The 19,525-nt window shown below is 37.8% G+C and overlaps 3 protein-coding genes across 13 annotated transcripts; 2 read left to right on the top strand and 1 right to left on the bottom strand.

Annotated features, from left to right (window-relative positions):
* Positions 1–343: 343 nt before the first annotated feature.
* On the bottom strand, positions 344–5,999 carry hnrnph3 (heterogeneous nuclear ribonucleoprotein H3 (2H9)). 11 transcript variants are annotated; one of them, XM_026224658.1, is made up of 10 exons: positions 5,920–5,999; positions 4,938–5,047; positions 4,685–4,840; positions 4,121–4,264; positions 3,614–3,752; positions 2,940–3,130; positions 2,173–2,378; positions 1,930–2,065; positions 1,776–1,832; positions 344–1,653 (listed from the first exon to the last, which is right to left on the bottom strand). In XM_026224658.1, the coding sequence occupies exons 2-10, from the start codon at positions 5,023–5,025 to the stop codon at positions 1,580–1,582; spliced, it is 1,191 nt and encodes a 396-aa protein (XP_026080443.1). In that variant the 5' UTR covers positions 5,026–5,047; positions 5,920–5,999; the 3' UTR covers positions 344–1,579. The 11 variants fall into 11 exon arrangements, with proteins under 11 accessions (XP_026080443.1, XP_026080446.1, XP_026080445.1 ...); XM_026224661.1 differs by having other exon boundaries at positions 4,685–4,825; XM_026224660.1 differs by having other exon boundaries at positions 4,938–5,041; positions 5,920–5,998.
* An 818-nt stretch (positions 6,000–6,817) lies between these two features.
* Positions 6,818–12,894, top strand: LOC113057319 (phenazine biosynthesis-like domain-containing protein). The gene is made up of 9 exons (XM_026224649.1): positions 6,818–6,996; positions 8,414–8,510; positions 8,595–8,693; positions 8,777–8,886; positions 8,992–9,021; positions 9,106–9,194; positions 9,434–9,609; positions 12,419–12,481; positions 12,624–12,894. The coding sequence occupies exons 1-9, from the start codon at positions 6,913–6,915 to the stop codon at positions 12,734–12,736; spliced, it is 861 nt and encodes a 286-aa protein (XP_026080434.1). The 5' UTR covers positions 6,818–6,912; the 3' UTR covers positions 12,737–12,894.
* A 4,361-nt stretch (positions 12,895–17,255) lies between these two features.
* Positions 17,256–19,260, top strand: LOC113057318 (phenazine biosynthesis-like domain-containing protein). Its single transcript, XM_026224648.1, has 9 exons — positions 17,256–17,455; positions 17,579–17,675; positions 17,760–17,858; positions 17,942–18,051; positions 18,153–18,182; positions 18,266–18,354; positions 18,417–18,592; positions 18,788–18,850; positions 18,994–19,260. The coding sequence occupies exons 1-9, from the start codon at positions 17,372–17,374 to the stop codon at positions 19,104–19,106; spliced, it is 861 nt and encodes a 286-aa protein (XP_026080433.1). The 5' UTR covers positions 17,256–17,371; the 3' UTR covers positions 19,107–19,260.
* Positions 19,261–19,525: the final 265 nt, after the last annotated feature.

Here is a 19,525-nt window from a genome sequence, read left to right as displayed (position 1 = left end):
ATAGAATTACTTGAGTCTGAATTACTGAAGACTAGAGTAATGGCTGCTGAATATTCTGCTTTGCCAGCTTTAAAATACATTATTTAAACTGTTAGTTTATTTAAATGATTACATAATATTACTTTTATAGTATTTTTGAAATATTAAAATAAAATAAATATTAAATAAATGCTTGGAAAACATTTTAAAAATCTTTCTGACCCTGAAGTTTTAAAGATACTGTACACAACTCAAGGCTACACAAATCTTACGGTGTATAAAAAAACATAATATGTCCAAAAGCAAGATATCACAGTTTATTCTTTACATTATAGGTCTTCAATGAACATTCTTAGGTCAAAAATAAAATATATCAATAAAAGATTTTATTCCACGGATGTGTAAATTTCACAGGTTTCTATTACAAATTTTACTGAGCAGCAAAAACAGGTAAACATCCAAAATGATGTTATTGCTCTGGGAAAGAAAATAAAAGTGCAGTCTCACACACGCAACTATTCACTCTTCATTCAATTCTGAGTCAAAATACATACAAAGCGCATATCTTTAGGGTTCTTTCACACCTGCCTCATTAAGATTTGTTGAATCGTTCTAGAGTTCGTTGTCCTTCTTGGTGCGGTTTGTTTGGGCAGCTGTGACTCAGGTGCGCGCCTAAAGTGGACCAGATAAGCGTACAGAGACCTCCTTGAAGAGGTGATCTCAGCCTGATTGCAAACAGACCCTGGATTGAAGATCACTCATGGTGAGAAAGCAATCCAACCCAACAGACCAAAAAACCAAGCGGTATCATAATTCATAACAGTAAATATGCTATATTAAAAGCAGCAGTCAGTGTCTGATTCTGTGAGAATATTTGTTATTGCAGTCAAAAACCAAAGAGTAGCTCTTCATATTAAAATGTGTATTTAATTGCTATTCTCTGTGCATTACAAAAATGCTGTCTAGATGAGGCCTTGATACCCCGCTGGCTGTAACTAAAAATGCATGTGCTCTTATTTCAATGTAGTTGTTTATGTTGAGGTTAGTCAGTGGATACTGAGAGCGGGAGTAACAGCTACATTCATAGCTATAAAGCTACAATAAGCACGCGGAGCGAACTTATCAATCCATCTCGATGAATGATGCAGAGGAACGTAAACAGGTCAACTCTGACCAATTAGACGACAGTTTTACTCACAGGTGACCTGCGTAAACAGTTTTGTACGCTTTGCAATGTTGCCTCGTGAACACGAACCGAATTTAGAAGAAAATGCAACATTGTAACAAATTAAGTCCCTGTTTCGAAACAAAGCAAACGATGTACAGGTCTGAAAACACCCTTATTTAGACTTCAACACAGAATGTCATATAAAAATCATTAAGCAAAATGTACAGTAGCCGGTCAATCTATATGCAACAGCTTAAATATATATATATTATATATTAGATATATAGATGGATTTAGATTTTCTTTTCTTCAATCCTGCAAAATAGTTCGGGCATATTTCATAGGAACATGTGAAAACATTTTCATATAAAAAGAACTTCAAAGCTGGAAGTTCCAACTTTGGGTTGAAAAGTGCATGATTTGTAAGCATCCTCAATACATCCCCCTTTGTCCACTTCCTCGAGAGCCCATACCAGCAGAGTTGCCATAGAAACCTCCTCCGCGACCTGCAGTGTTTTCATGCCCCAAAAACAAAAGACTTAGATTTGAATGCTGTCTTCACACCTTCTCACCCATACACTTCAACAAAACTATTACACGATAACAATCTCCACGCAGTCATACTAACCCATTTCGGACAGCCCACTTGAAGTTGAATTCAGGAAAAGCTCAATGTAACGATGCTCTGCAGAGAGGAAACCAGTGCAAGGATAAATGTGATACCGAAAATAATTAGGACAGCGGTACAGTTTGACTAAGAGAGAGGTTTGGAGACAACTTACGCATATGATTCTTGTCTTTTGACATGGCAGATACAGCATCTTCATGAGACCCGAACTCAACGTCTGCCTCTCCTGTAGACTTTCCATTAGGTCCTACATCAATGTGCACCCTCACAGGAAGGAATGGGGCAAAGAACTAAAAAAGAAATTAAACGCACACACAAGGGCAATAATACTTCACTATAAAACAAAATATTGTAAGGATATATCCACAAGAAATGAGAAAACTGTGGTGTTTCTTACATGTGCGATGTCTGCCTCTGTAGCGCGGAACGGTAGGCCTCTCATGTGCACAAAATGTCCACTGTGAAAGCCTGAGTTTGACTCACTGCTGTAGCCTTGACCCCCCATTTTTCCTCTTCCTCGATCATCTCGCACACGCTCTTCAAACATGCCATTACCAAAGCAGTAGTTGTTAAAGCCATTGTAGTTGTCAAACCCGCCATATCCTTAAAAAGGAGAGTGAAGTTAATCTTTAACATCACTTCCAGTTAGTGATGCACTGTTTAAAGGTTTGTGATCAGTAATTTTTTTTTTTTTTTTTGAAGGAAAGCTTACCTAAGCATTTATTTGATCATAAATTAAAGTAGCAATATTGTGAAATTGTATTGCTATTGAAGGCTGAATTTTCAGCAGCCATTACTTCAGTCTTCAGAGTCACATGACTCTTCAGAAATTATTCTAATGTGCAGATTTGCTGCTCAATAAATATTTTGTATTATAATACTTTTTTTTTTTTTTTTTTTTTGTGGAACGGGTAAAACATATTTTACGATTATTTGATGAATCTGCTTTTATTTAAAAATATAAATCTTTTGTAACTTTTCAATCAAATCAAAACCTTCACAGTTTAAAAAGACTCATTTCCATTTTTAAAATATTCCATCTGAGCCCAAACTTTCGAACGGTGTGCACATAGCCATTCAAACCCAGTGTTTATTTAATAATCAGTTAGTTAATAAACAAAAGATTATTTAATAAAGCTACAAAGCACTATTAAAGTAGCATACCACTGCTGTAACCTCCTCCGCTGCGCATCTGGTCCAGGACAGCACCTCCCCTTCCAGGCCCGGGCCCAAAGAAGCCTCCGCGTCCCATCATGGGTCTGTCGTATGGACTAGGCCTCTGTCCCATCATCCTCCGGGGTACTTCATAGTATACACGCATTTCATTTCGGCTGCTTTTGAATATCTCTATGTACCTGAGTTTATTTTTGAAATGCAACAAGTTAATAAACGTACAGGCTGCTGAATGTTTAACAGCAATGAGGAAGATTTTAGGGAGGACAGTATTTGGGGCCCACTATCTAAATTCATTATCACAATAACTGACAGTTTATTGCCAGTTACTGACCAGAGGGAGAAGTAGTACGTGTCTGAAATCCTGCCCAGTCATAACATTTAACTGTATCTAAAGGACAATTTCAGACAGAAACAGAATTTTTAAGTATTGTAAAGTGCCTGTTCATTAAAGGGCTTCTTTGCTTCTGCAGTATGTTACCCAACGATATATGAAATCATATTTCAGCCTATTTTTGTCCCCTCATGACAGTGTAATGTAAAATTGTAAATTTCAAGTGTAATAGCATGATCATACCATCTTTTTCCAGAGCAGAAAGATGCATGACCCCCCACCCCACATTTAGAGATAGCATTAGCACCCAGCCCAGTCTTGCCGGCCCCACCTGTGCCCTATTCTTTCCTTGTGTTTCCCCAGAGCCTTTTCTGCTATCTCCTTTGAGGCAAACTGCACGAAGGCTTCCCCTGTGCTCCTCCCCTGGTAGTCCATCGGCAATGTTATCCCATTTGGCACGATTTTCAACCCTTTAACCCAAGGACAAATAACCCCATATGGGGAGACATGTTAAAGAGCCGCAACATTCTCATCTGCAGAATGAGCCCCTAAATCAATCCCTATGTCAGACAAAAACCCTAGAGCAAACCACAAAGGATAAATCCATGAAATTTAAATCAAGAAAAATTATAGCACAGCCACCTCTGTGATGCTGGCGACATATAAATGTTAAATACAACCAAAACATGCTAAATAATCTACTGAAGATATAAAATGGAAAAACTTTCAAAATGTGATTTGACTAAATATATAAAGACATAAAAAAGAACTGACAAAAAAAGATGTCCTAGCATTATCTGCAAGTCTAGGAGGTGTTGAAGTGGAACAACAGATGTACCTGAAAAGAACTGTAAAATTTCTTCTTTACTGCAGCCAAAAGGCAGTCCTCTTAGACGCAGCATGCATCTGCTGCTGCTGTCATAGTCTGTGGGACCAGAGCGTTTCAGCACCCAATCCATCTCGCTACGGTTCGACTTGAACACTGTGGAAGCGTCAAGAGGCAGACAATCAATTTTAACAAACAAACGTATAAACATATCAACCTGTGCTATTTAAGTCTGCATGAAACGATCATGTTTTCTGTCCTATAGTGATGCATATCTGAGTAAAGTGACTTTTTGAAAAGGAAAAAAGAAATGTAGGACCTATTTTTGTACAACTGAAATTGACTTAATCATTGTCATTTTCTAATTGTTGCAATTTTGAGAAGGGGGGTATGTTAATGTTTTTGATTACTAGGGCACATGAATTTAATTACTTTTAAAGAATTGAAAGACAAAAACTAATACTGGTTTTGGAACAAGTGGAGGGTGAGTAAAAGACGACAATTAAAATTTCGTGGTGAACTATTCCTTTAAATACCATAATGGCAGAATTTTCTACATTGTGTACAGGAATGTACCTTCGATGTAACGATGACCCATGTATTTACGATCTTTTGCCAAAGCCCTTTTAATGTCCCCTGATGTCTTCAGCTCCACAAACGCCTCTCCACTCGGCCTTCCCTCTTTGGAGAAGGTAAAACACACCCCATTCACTTTCCCTACAATGTCACAATCTGTAAGTTAAAAAAGGGCGAATCACATGTGCAGGTCCTTTTCTGTAAACTCACACAGAGTGCTACAGATATGCTTTTAGTTTGAGAGTTTGCATACCAGAGAAAAAGGAGGCCACTTCCTCTTGTGTGCATGACCAAGGCAAACCACGGATCCGTACCACATATCCTTCATCATTATGAGACATGTTTACCCTGACAGGACTGTATCTGAAAACCAAATTAATGTAACACATATGCTGTGCCTCCATTTAGACTATCAAAATAGGTCATTTTAGGCTTCTTCTTTTTTTTTTTTTTTTTGTGTCTTGACAACCTTGGCAGTGTATCAAAACCAGTAAGTGCCTACCTAGACTGCACAGTGTTAATTAGTCAATACTCTAAACTCAATCAAAATAGTTTGTATTATTGTTTTCTTTGTAGTGGCAGTGCCTCAAACCCAGGAAGATGCCTAACGTTACTTAGAATTTCTGGGCATTTCAGGAGCGTACGTATGAAGCCCAAAAAAAATGCTGTCCAGGTAGGCATTTCAATAATTTTGAGAGACAGCTATGTTGTCAAGAGCCAGAGGCTTCCTTCAAGAGAGAAAAAGACAAACAATAATGACATTTCACACAAACGCAACATGTTTTGGTGTAATGTTAGTGACAATAGTGACAAGCTTGCCTTGAACCTTATATTAAACGTCAATTTAAGTTAGATAGCGTTAGCTAGCTAGACAGCCACTACCGGTAGGTCAAAACACGGGAGGGTTTTAAACTTGAGACCGAGCTAACATGGTACATGTTATATATAGCATCTGGAAAATATGTCGTCATGAGGTCGGTCATGTGTCTAACAAACCGACAACCGAAACCGGTTAACTTTATACACAACGACTGTAACATTAGCGAGATAACGTTACTCTTCTGACAGGAATCAACGACCGACAAGTTGACAGTTTCTGGAACATAAAACAGCACTTCCGCGGTCCAAAGTACACAAAATATATTCACCATTGCGTGTAAATTATAAGTTTATAAATAAAAAGTTAAATATGAAGAAATATATACATGCATAGCGAATTTCACGTCATTTCTCACCGTCAAGCGCCGTCCTCTCAGGTAACCCTGAATGATAGTCCAGGGGCGAAGTCTCGCGAGATCGCGGTCCGGTCGGTCAGAGGACACTGAGCTCGCTCTGGCTCACTGCAGGCGCACCGAACGGTCTGAGGTGTGAGCCGAGGCTCCAAGCGTGTAGGGTGTATGCATCACGGAACAGTCATTATCAAACGTAGTCACTAAGCTTATACTTAATCCAGTATAATACTGCAGTGTGGCGCTCCAGACACATAAAGGGCCATATGTATTACCGCGAGAGACTATCTGCAGTTCTGAACAAACAAGTAACGGTCCAGCCGTGGGTAGAGTTAGAACTCCCACTTCGATTTTTCCCTCCTACATAACAGTCATGAAGAAAATAAACATTTTTAGTAATGTACATTTTTCAGTTTTTGACTGTGTTGACAGTAGAAAATTCAACAGTGCAACAATGCATACAGATAATATTAATATTGCAACTCATTACAAATTAACAAGTGCCGTTTAACTATGTCGCTACTAAAGGTTTAATACATTTTTTGATACAATTCACTTTTTATGTACAAACATTTTACTTCGTATCCATATTTTAAAAAGGTAACACTTTATTTTAAAGTGTCCTTGTTACATGTACTTTCTATAATAATAATAATAATGCATAATTACATGCAAGTAACCCATGACCAAACCCAAATTATAACTCTAACCATATAGTAAGTACATGTAGTTAATTAATATTACTCAGTACTTAAATGTATAATTACACTGTACACTGTTAAAATAGTGTAAACAAAAAATAAATAAATAGGCTAATGGCATGTAATTACATGTAATTAATTTGTGTAATCATATTTATAATTACGTGTTGCCTGTAACTTTAAAAAGGGGGTTACACTACTGGGGTCACTTTTAGCAAGCCTCAAAGCAGCACTGGACTGTGACTTGCTAAATGTCACGCTATACTTGTTACAGCTGTTTAACTCTAGAGTAGAAGCAATGGAGATTCCAATATTTACTGTTGATTCTTTTACAAATTTGCCATTCAAAGGTAATCCTGCTGCAGTATGTCTTATAGAGAATGTAAGTATTACACTGCAAAAGACAGTTTTATGTTTTTTTTTTTTTTACATTTCTGATTTTTTTAAACTAGTGCTGTCAAAATTAGTGCATTAACGCATACACAACAGCATGTTCAACAGCATAAAAACTTTGCATGTTTGTTAGTATTTGTTTTATATGAGTCAGATTTAAGAACATGTCTCTGAAATGCAGTGCTTTTCAAAACTGTCATGGAGCTTTCCATTACTGTCCTCCTCATCTAACACACCCCATTCAACTTGTCAGTTAATTAAAACGTTAGGTTCATTAAAACTTTCATTGAAACTTTAGGACCTGAATTATGCCAGAAAAGGTAAAGAGTTGTGCTCCCCACAAGTATAGGTCTCTGCAGGAAAGTAATAGGAGTTACTAGATCAGTGGGCGAGGCCAAAACAGAGGGCCATTACCCAATTGGCCCACTTCATAGTGACGGTATGTTTAGGGGTGGGGTCAGGTATGGGGAATCTTTTTCATTGCATGATTTAGAAACATGCAGCAATTTGAAAACACCCACAAAGTCAGAACTGCCCACTTTTGCTCTGCAGAGACCTCATTGTCATATGGAAGGCCATTAGGGCGGAAACATGTGATACTAACATGTTAACACGTAATTGTGGCTTAACTTAATTTACTTATTAACAGAATTTACACGTTAATACGTAAATGCACAGTAACTCATAATTGCTTGCGAACGTGATGTGTTAACGCATTAGTACCACATGTTTTGGCCCTAATGGCCTTCCATATTCTATAGTCTAGAGTTGTGAGAAAATAGATGCATGCCGGATCCGCATCAAGTTGCAGTGCCAGTAAAGTAATAGCAGCCAACAACCTAATAACCCCGCTGCTGTGATGTCCGCAAAGAACTAAAGAAAAAAGAGAAAGGTGTTTTTTTTAGATTTTAGTGTTTGATAGCCTAACTTTAGTAATTTTCTGTATTTTTCCTACCTGCTTAAGGGTATAGGTAGCTAAATATGACATTTATTATAATTGGTTTATGTGAAGATTGTTTTAAGTTCACTTTAATTAGAATAATTTTTTTACATTTTTTTAAATGGTTAGCTCTCAATTACGTATACTAATGTTGAGTGGCTGGCTATAGTCAATGGTTAAATATTAGGGGGGAAATTTTATTTCATAGAGACATCAGTAGTAGTATTGGTATCAGTGATACTCGCCTTCAGTCAAAAAAAAAAAGATGCTACAAAACAAATATTAAAACACTGTATTAATCTTGTTTCTACATTAATTTGAAGATTACATGTGAAATTATTGAAATGCACATTTAAAAACCTTAATGTTAGGAGGGATTAATTGCGAAAAAGTTGACAGCACTCATTTAAATATGTAAGCAGCTATAAAGATCAGAATGTGAAATGTTTCTCTGTAATGCATTTAGGAGCTGAGAGATGATCTTTATCAGAGCATTGCAGCTGAGATGAATTTATCAGACACTGCTTTCATCACAAGACGGAATTCTGTGGATTTTTCCTCAGGTATTCTGCTGCTGAGATGCATGTTGAGATATTCAAACAACTCTGATTTACATGTCTGCTTTTGGTTTTGATATATCTTAAAAGGCGCAAGGTTTGGATTACGCTGGTTTACTCCCACATGTGAGATGCCACTTTGTGGACATGCGACACTGGCCTCAGCAGCAGTGCTCTTTTACATGAAAAGTAAGAAACACTTGTTCTTACATTAATCTTTGGCCAAAGACACTGGACTGTGGCTATTCTAAAAGCACAATATCATCACACAGAAAATGTCAACCCTGTACTGGTTTTTGAGACGATGCGTGGAGAGCTATATGTGCGTCAGCATGAAGAATCTCTAATAATGGACTTTCCCTTAAACAAACCGAACCCCCAGGTATGACCAAAACACACCTCGTAGATGCTTTCTTCAACAAAATTTGATTAATTAAGTAATGTTTTTCAGTCAGAATTTAGTGAGTTTTGTATGTTTTATTTGCAGGATCAACATGAATTCAAGGATCTTTTGAAAGTAAGTTAGCCAGTGAGTACTTTAACATTATGTTAGGTTTTTAAAATGAGATATGGAAACACAAGCTTTTATGTGCATTTTCAGGCTATAGTAGAAGATTTACCCATTCAGGATGTGTGCTACAATCCAACCACAAGGAACCTGATGATTCGTCTTGCTGACACATGTAACAGGTACTGCTGGACATCCAGAGGCTGAATATAACAAGGAAGAAAATAATAGTGAGGATGGCATTGTATTAGAATTTATTACATAGAACATAGAATTTATTGCAAATTTTAAATCAAACACTTTTTAAAGCAACATATAATCACACAATAACTAATAGTATGTTGGTAATATTGTCCAAAATGGCCATTTATTTTTGTATCTAGATCATCATGCAAGGTTGTTGATTGTTTATTGTTGGCAGATCTGAACTTACATCTTTGAAGCCTGAAGCAAAATCTCTGCTGAAAAATGAATATACTGGGAAAATTAATGGTGTCATTGTTACAATGAAAGGAGATTCAACTGCACAACCTGGATATGACTTCTATTCCCGTTACTTTTCTCCTTGGTTAGGGGTCCTTGAAGATCCAGTCTGTGGTGAGCTGAAATAATCACATCATTCTCAAAATGCAGCAAATTACAATACATGAAGAGAAATCTGTAGAAGCTTCCTCATGTGAAGGCCATGAATTCAAATGGAAATGCACAATAAGGTTGGGGGCGGGGGAGGTTAAAATTAATGCATTTGTTAGCCAGTGAGGTTTCATATTTAAAGCTGTGGCATAAGAAAGAAAACTGGGGGCTGTTAAATGATTAGAAAAGTGGTTATTAAAGTCCAAAACCTGACTGATCCAGGTTCAGTGAATCTAGATAATTTGATGTGCACACTATTCCTAAGCAGCATTTAATAGTCACCCTTATGAAACAAAAATATATTGCAGTATATTGGAAAATATCATGTAATGTATTAGGCATATATTCTTAAAGGGGGGGGGGGGGGTGAAATGCTCGTTTTCACTCAATATCCTGTTAATCTTGAGTACCTATAGAGTACTGCATCCTTCATAACTCCAAAAAGCCTTTAGTTTTATTATATTCATAAGAGAAAGATAGTCTGTACCGATTTTTCCCGGAAAAATGGAGGCGTGACGTGTGGGCGGAGCTAAAAAATCACGAGCGCATGTAGGCTTTTGCGTTGAGAGCTTTTGGAAGCTGTGACATTACCATGAGGGAAAAAACATCATCCAAAACAAACCATGGCTTACAGTCAGATTCAGCCGTTTATTTATGATCCAGAATCAGATCCCGAGGCTAAAACTGAACGAGAGCAGCAGCAGCAATGACTCGCTCCGAGCGGGGCTCGAACCTGGGTCTCCGGTATGGGAGGAGGATGCACTAACAAGGAGGCAGAGATATTTTAAGCAGTTTTACTCACCACCTACGGTTCCAACACACGATCGTGACCCTTTTTCGTTGGGATTGCATCATCCTTAAGAAATAAACGATACGCAAATCCTTCGTCAAACTGGGCCTTGTTTGTAAAACAAGCATCTTCGAAATGCAGGGAACAAACACAAACACTTGCACAACTCCGTTGATGCTCTGTAAAAATAAACTCCATCCACTGGTCCCTTAATGCTGTTTTTTTTTTTTGGTAATCTGTGCAGGGTTGTCTTGCCCTGGCAACCAAAAACACACTTCTTTTGTGACTTTTCGCGACGCTCTCGCTCTGATCAGTGAATGTCTGTTGTGCTCTCAGTACTCTGCTATACGGGAGCGCGCGCTCTTCCAGCAGAAGTGCCTTAGGACCCATATAAGGAAATTCCGCTCCATCTAACGTCACACAGAGCCATACTCGAAAAAAACTTTCCGAAACTTGTGACAAACCGGAAGGAGTATTTTGGGAACAAAAATACTCCTTCAAACGTACAACTTAATTTTTGAAACTTTGTCCGTGTTTAGCATGGGAATTCAACTCTTTAACAGTGTAAAAAACTCAGTATGCATGAAATAGCATTTCAACCCCCCTTTATATTACCCAAAAAAAAACAGCATTAAGGGACCAGTGGATGGAGTTTATTTTTACAGAGCATCAACGGAGTTGTGCAAGTGTTTGTGTTTGTTCCCTGCATTTCGAAGATGCTTGTTTTACAAACAAGGCCCAGTTTGAAGGCGGATTTGCGTATCGTTTATTTCTTAAGGATAATGCAGTCCCAACGAAAAAGGGTCACGATCGTGTGTTGGAACCGCATGCGGTGAGTAAAACTGCTTCAAATATCTCTGTGTTGTTAACTTAGCTATCGGCGCGTAAGCACATCAAGTAAACAACATGCGATGTTGTCATCAAACTTCATTGCTGATGCTGCTCTTGTTAAATTTCAGCCTCTGGATCTTATTCTGGATCATAAATAAACGGCTGAATCTGACTGTAAGCCATGGTTTGTTTTGGATGATGTTTTTTTCCTCAAGGTAATGTCACAGCTTCGACACGCTCTCAACGCAAAAGCCTACTGGCGCTCGTGATTCTTTAGCTCCGCCCACACGTCACGCCTCCAGCTGGTCGTGTTTTTCCGGGAAAAATCGGTACAGACTATCTTTCTCTTATGAATATAATAAAACTAAAGACTTTTTGGAGTTTGAAAGGATGCATGAAGGATGCAGTACTACTCTATAGGTACTCAAGATTAACAGGATATTGAGTGAAAACGAGCATTTCAACCCCCCCCCCCCCTTTAAATATATTTATTTTTTCTAATATATTGCAATATATTGAAAGAGGCAATCATTTGTATATTTTGCAATATATTATATAATATATGTATCATCAATATATTATTAAATGTATTCAAATATATAATGTATTAGAAAATAAAAAGGGAAAATAATATATTACAATACATCACAATATATTTTAAGAAATATATTGGTAAATATATTTTTCTTTCGTAAGGGCAATCATGACTGAATGTTACCCGTCCGGTTTAACCTGATGGAATACCTGCGAGTGAGAGTTCTCCTAGACTTGGTGCTGTGCTTTTGCCCCGTGTGACTGCTTTATTTTGTTATTTTGTTTAGAAAATCATTGAGTGTCCTAGAATAGAAGCAGTTAAAGTTTGAAAGTATACATACAATATCCATATGCATGTCATTTCAATTCTATGGCCTTTGTGTGTATATATTTAAAGATGGCTATCTTGTCAGAGTGTTAATTTCAACATCATCTAGTATGGCTCAGTAGTTTTTTATTTTTTTTAATAGTACAGCACTATTTTAGTTTTCATTCAGTATCCATTTTAAGAGCTATCAGTTGATTATCGTTTTAGCAAGTATGGTCCAGCCTAGCTATTGGTAAAATCCACTATGACTTTGTTTCTTGCTTTAAAAGACTAATAATTATTTCTCAAAGGGTCTGCGCATACAGTTCTTGCTGGCTACTGGTCTGAAAAGCTGAACAAAAAGAAAATGTTGGGTAAAGACCTTTTCTTTCTTTTTATCCCCTTCACTAAGGAATCAAAGGACCCATTCGTTCACATAAATTATTTAATTAAGTCTTTTTCTCTATTTAAAAAAAAGCACAATAAGGTTCTATTCTCTCCTATTTGTTTTCCCAGCATACCAGTGCTCCAGTCGTGGGGGAGAGTTGGGGCTGGAGATCAGGGATGATGGTCGACTCAACATCATTGGTCAGGCACAGATCATTCTCCAGGGAACTCTTAAAATCTAAACCTGCAAAACCTTCTCACTGAATGTGATAGAAGCTTAAAGGAAATAAGTCCATTTTCTTTCTTAAAGATCTACAAACTGATGTTTCATTCACTGAATGGACAAATGTGTGGTTACTTGCATGCCAAAATACAATAAAAATGTTTGACTTTTAATGGATGGATGTTTTATACATTTTATTAAAGAATGTTAATGAAATTGTCTATTTTACAGCCATAAGGAGAAACTGAAGCAAGAGAACATATTTACAAGAAAATACCAATAGGTAAAAATGCCACAAACAACATGGTGATATGATATGACAATATCCATGTACAGGTGCATCTCAATAAATTAGAATGTCGTGGGAAGGTTAATTTATTTCAGTAATTAAACTCAAATTGTGAAACTTGTGTATTAAATAAATTCAATGCACACAGACTAATGTAGTTTAAGTCTTTGGTTCTTTAAATCTGATGATTTTTGGCTCACATTTAACAAAAACCCACCAATTCACCATCTCAACAAATTAGAATACTTCATAAGACCAATAAAAAAATTTTTTTAGTGCAATGTTGGCCTTCTGGAAAGTATGTTCATTTACTGCACATGTACTCAGTACTTGGTAGGGGCTCCTTTTGCTTTAATTTCTGCCTCAATTCGGCGTGGCACGGAGGTGATCAGTTTGGGGCACTGCTGAGGTGGTATGGAAGCCCAGATTTCTTTGACAGTGTCCTTCAGCTCATCTGCATTTTTTGGTCTTGTTTCTAATTTTCCTCGACAATACCCCATAGCTTCTCTGTGGGTTTTTGGTCTGGTAAGTTTGCTGGCCAGTAAAGCACACCAACACCATGATCATTTAACCAACTTTTGGTGGTTTTGGCAGTGTGGGCAGGTACCATTAGCCTGACTACATCAGACTTCATACTTCAACTAAATTTCAGTTCCCTTCTTTACTCAGTCTGAGATAGCAAACCATCTCCCAGTTTTCTTCCAGCTCCAAAACAGCTGACCAATCACCGAACAGAGGGCGGGCTGAGAGCCGTGACGTAGACGCTAAGCGCCAAATTTAGGATCGTAGTTTAGGTTAGGGAAATCGAAAACGACAGCGGACATGGAGACATTGTTTCACACTTTGAATGGAGGTGATTTTGTGACACAAAACTCGGGAAAGTTTAATTTATCAACCGTTACCGATCATCAGCGAGAAACTGGGGAGGCCAAAGTCTGGCAAGGCGATAATTGTAATTGTATCCCTCTTGGTTGCTCTCATGCAGGATCAGGTAAAAAGGGGCAGCGAAACTTGCTCCATAGTTTTGTTTTCGCAGCATTCCTGTGTTTACAGTGGAAGTTCATGGCGACTGAGCTGGCAAATAACACATGTCATAACCAAACGTTATGTAATTGGCTTACGGGTACCCAATGATTTTAAACTTTAGACAAGCGCCCCTCCACGAGAAAGTAAATGCTTGTCGATTATGCCCTTCCAGACTCTGTCTACGAAACAAATCGCTATAAGTTATGAGCTTCTCCACCCTTCCTCTAGACTCTAGGACCTTGGTTTCCAAATGAAATACAAAACTTGCTCTCATCTCAAAAGAGAACATTGGACTAATGGGCAACAGTCCAGTTCTTCTTCTCCTTAGCCCAGGTAAGATGCCTTTGACGTTGTCTGTGGTTCAGTAAATTTCTTGACACGTCTGTGTGTGGTGGCTCTTGATGCCTTGACCCCAGCCTCAGTCTATTCCTCGTGAAGTTCTCTCAAATTCTTGAATAGATTTTGCTTGACAATCCTCATAAGACTGCAGTTGTCTCGGTTGGTTGTGCATCTTTTTATTCCACACTTTTTCCTTCCACTCAACCTTCTGTTAACATGCTTGGACACAGCACTCTGTGAACAGCCAGCTTCTTTGGCAATGAATGTTTGTGGCTTACCCTTCCTTGTGAAGGGTGTCAATGATTGTCTTTTGGACAACTGTCAGATCAGCAGTCTTCCCCATGATTGTGTAGCCTAGTAAACCAAACAGAAAGACCATTTCGAAGGCTCAGGAAACCTTTGCAGGTGTTTTGAGTTGATTAGTTGATTGGCATGTCACCATATTCTAATTTGTTGAGATGGTGAATTGGTGGGTTTTTGTTAAATGTGAGTCAAAATCATTACAATTAAAAGAACCAAATACTTAAACTACTTCAGTCTGTGTGCACTGAATTTATTTAATACACAAGTTTCCAATTTGAGTTTTATTACTGAAATAAATTAACCTTTCCATGACATTCTAATTTAATGAGATTCACCTGCATATATATCCATATCCATTTGGTCTTTGCGGAATAGATCTGCTACACTGCTGCTCAATTGTTATTGTTGGTTATTGCTGTAGTTGTAGTTTATTGCTGCTGCTGCAAGCAAGTACAGGGCTTGCTACTGCCAGTGCAAATGGCAATATGGTTCTGTGAGAATCTAAAACATACTGCTGCTGCACATAAAATAACCTGTAGCAGATCTACGCAGGTGGAGCTGAGTAAGGTAGAGGGTTTCAGAGAAACTCTGAAAGTGTGCTGCAAGAATCTTAAGTGAATGCAAGCCAGCCATATAAATGCAAGGCTGTAAGCTCATTGGCTGCATATGCAACATGAACCAGTCAGCTTGTGTCAAGACGTTTATTTCTCTGAATATTATCAGTTATGTTAAAAACCCATCAGCCTGTGCCATCCACAGTTTCATGACTGAACTACATACAGTCAGGTCCATAAATATTGGGACATCGACACAATTCTAATCTTTTTGGCTCTATACACCACCACAATGGATTTGAAATGAAACGAACAAGATGTGCTTTAACTGCAGACTTTAAGCTTTAATTTGAGGGTATTTACATCCAAATCAGGTGAACGGTGTAGGAATTACAACAGTTTGTATATGTACATCCCACTTTTTAAAGGACCAAAAGTAATGGGATAACAATCATAAATCAAACTTTCATTTTTTAATACTTGGTTGCAAATCCTTTGCAGTCAATTACAGCCTGAAGTCTGGAGATCAATTAGACATCAGCGTACGCTGGGTTTCATCCCCGGTGATGCTCTGCCAGGCCTCTACTGCAACTGTCTTCAGTTCCTGCTTGTTCTTGGGGCATTTTCCCTTCAGTTTTGTCTTCAGCAAGTGAAATGCATGCTCAATCGGATTTAGGTCAGGAGATTGACTTGGCCATTGCATAACATTCCACTTCTTTCCCTTAAAAATCTCTTTGGTTGCTTTCGCAGTATGCTTCGGGTCATTGTCCATCTGCACTGTGAAGCGCTGACCAATGATTTCTGAAGCATTTGGCTGAATATGAGCAGATAATATTGCCCGAAACACTTCAGAATTCATCCTAATGCTTTTGTCAGCAGCCTCATCATCAATAAATACAAGATAACCAGTTCCATTGGCAGCCATACATGCCCACGCCATGACACTACTACCACCATGCTTCACTGATGAGGTGGTATGCTTTGGATCATGAGCAGTTCCTTTCCTTCTCCATGCTCTTCTCTTTCCATCACTCTGGTACAAGTTGATCTTTGTCTCATCTGTCCATAGGATGTTGTTCCAGAACTGTGAAGGCTTATTTAGATGTTGTTTGGCAAACTCTAATCTCTGCCTTCCTGTTTTAGAGACTCACTAATGGTTTACATCTTGTGGTGAACCCTCTGTATTCACATGGTGAAGTCTTCTCTTGATTGTTGACTTTGACACACACATACACCTACCTCTTGGAGAGTGTTCTTGATCTGGCCAACTGTTGTGAAGGGGGTTTTCTTCACCAGGGAAAGAATTCTTCGATCATCCACCACAGTTGTTTTCCATGGTCTTCCGGGTAGTTTGGTGTTTGGAAAGCAACCAAAGAGATTTTTAAGGGAAAGAAGTGGAATGTTATGCAATGGCCAAGTCAATCTCCTGACCTAAATCCGATTGAGCATGCATTTCACTTGCTGAAGACAAAACTGAAGGGAAAATGCCCCAAGAACAAGCAGGAACTGAAGACAGTTGCAGTAGAGGCCTGGCAGAGCATCACCGGGGATGAAACCCAGCGTACGCTGATGTCTAATTGATCTCCAGACTTCAGGCTGTAATTGACTGCAAAGGATTTGCAACCAAGTATTAAAAAATGAAAGTTTGATTTATGATTGTGAATCTGTCCCATTACTTTTGGTCCCTTAAAAAGTGGGATGTACATATACAAACTGTTGTAATTCCTACACCGTTCACCTGATTTGGATGTAAATACCCTCAAATTAAAGCTGAAAGTCTGCAGTTAAAGCACATCTTGTTCGTTTCATTTCAAATCCATTGTGGTGGTGTATAGAGCCAAAAAGATTAGAATTGTGTCGATGTCCCAATATTTATGGACCTGACTGTATATACACAAACACATACGTATATACATATACACACATATATATATATATAACCATTATTATATATTCCACTATTTTACAGTCACATCAGTACAAAGTCAGCCTAAAAAGACATTTCGAAATCTTGAGTCTGTACCTTTAAAGCTAAAGTGAGCTGCTATGCCATTAGGGTCAAAGTCTAACTTGTTCTCAAATACAGCTCTAAAAATACTTAAAAGGTGCTAGAAAAAACCCTAGAGCTGAACAGCTGTAATCAATGGAAATTCCAATATTTACTGTTGATGCTTTTACCAATGTGCCTTTTAAAGGTAATCCTGCTGCAGTATGTCTCATAGAGAATGTAAGTATTACACTACATAGGACAGTCTTCTATATATTTGATCTACATAGTGTATAAATATTTTAAAATCTAAATGTGCTAGCATTGTACAATATATATATTTTTTCTCTGTAATGCATTTAGGAGCTGAGAGATGATCTTTATCAGAGCATTGCAGCTGAGATGAATTTATCAGACACTGCTTTCATCACAAGACGGAATTCTGTGGATTTTTCCTCAGGTATTCTGCTGCTGAGATGCATGTTGAGATATTCAAACAACTATGATTTACATGTCTGCTTTTGGTTTTGATATATCTTAAAAGGCGCAAGGTTTGGATTACGTTGGTTTACCCCCACATGTGAGATGCCACTTTGTGGACATGCGACACTGGCCTCAGCAGCAGTGCTCTTTTACATGAAAAGTAAGAAACACTTGTTCTTATATTAATCTTTGGCCAAAGACAATGGACTGTGGCTATTCTAAAAGCACAATATCATCACACAGAAAATGTCAACCCTGTACTGGTTTTTGAGACGATGCATGGAGAGCTATATGTGCGTCAGCATGAAGAATCTCTAATAATGGACTTTCCCTTAAACAAACCGAACCCCCAGGTATGACCACAACACACCTCGTAGATGCTTTATTCAACAAAATTTGATTAAGTAATGTTTTTCAGTCAGAATTTAGTGAGTTTTGTATGTTTTATTTGCAGGATCAACATGAATTCAAGGATCTTTTGAAAGTAAGTTAGCCAGTGCGTACTTTAACATTATGTTAGGTTTTTAAAATGAGATATGGAAACAATCTTTTTTTGTGCATTTTCAGGCTATAGTAGAAGATTTACCCATTCAGGATGTGTGCTACAATCCAACCACAAGGAACCTGATGATTCGTCTTGCTGACACATGTAACAGGTACTGCTGGACATCCAGAGGCATTTCCGAAAATAAGGTTATTGACTGTTTGTTGTTGGCAGATCTGAACTTACATCTTTGAAGCCTGAAGAAGAAGCTCTGCTGAAAAATGAATATACTGGGAAAATTAATGGTGTCATTGTTACAATGAAAGGAGATTCATCTGCACAACCTGGATATGACTTCTATTCCCGTTACTTTGCACCTTGGTTAGGGGTCCTTGAAGATCCAGTCTGTGGTGAGCTGAAATAATCACATCATTCTCAAAATGCAGCAAATTACAATACATGAAGAGAAATCTGTAGAAGCTTCCTCATGTGAAAGCCATGAATTCAGATAGGTTAGAAATGGAAATGCCCAATTATAGTCACCATACATTTCATATTCATATGAATACTCTATGATTTAAAAGACTAATAATTATTTCTCAAAGGGTCTGCGCATACAGTTCTTGCTGCCTACTGGTCTGAAAAGCTGAACAAAAAGAAAATGTTGGGTAAAGACCTTTTCTTTCTTTTTATCCCCTTCACTAAAGAATCAAAGGACCCATTCGTTCACAAATTAGTTGATTAAATAGTTTTCTCTATAAAAAAAAAAGAAGCACAATAAGGTTCTATTCTCTCCTATTTGTTTTCCCAGCATACCAGTGCTCCAGTCGTGGGGGAGAGTTGGGGCTGGAGATCAGGGATGATGGTCGACTCAACATCATTGGTCAGGCACAGATCATTCTCCAGGGAACTCTTAAAATCTGAACCTGCAAAACCTTCTCACTGAATGTGATAATAGCTTAATGGAAATAAGTCCATTTTCTTTCTTAAAGATCTACAAACTGATGTTTCGTTCACTGAATGGACAAATGTGGTTACTTGCAGGACAAAATACAATAAAATATATTTGGTTTCAAAAGTCTGTAGATCTAAATGGATGTTTTATACATTTTATTGCAGAATATTAATAAAATTCTCTTTCTCTCTCTCTCTCTATATATATAAAGGGGCTGGCCACATTAGGCATTATTGCATTAACGCATACATTAATGCTGACAATTATTTTTATAGTGCATTAATGCAGTTATTATTATTATTATTATTATTAAATGGAAAGTTTGTGATTTATTTTTTTGAGTAGTTTGGGACACATCAACATACAGCCCTCTCACAATATAGGCCCA

Source organism: Carassius auratus, chromosome 38, assembly GCF_003368295.1.
Source record: "Carassius auratus strain Wakin chromosome 38, ASM336829v1, whole genome shotgun sequence".
In the NCBI taxonomy this organism is placed as follows: Eukaryota; Metazoa; Chordata; class Actinopteri; order Cypriniformes; family Cyprinidae; genus Carassius; species Carassius auratus.
This window is presented reverse-complemented; position numbering and strand designations above follow the sequence as displayed.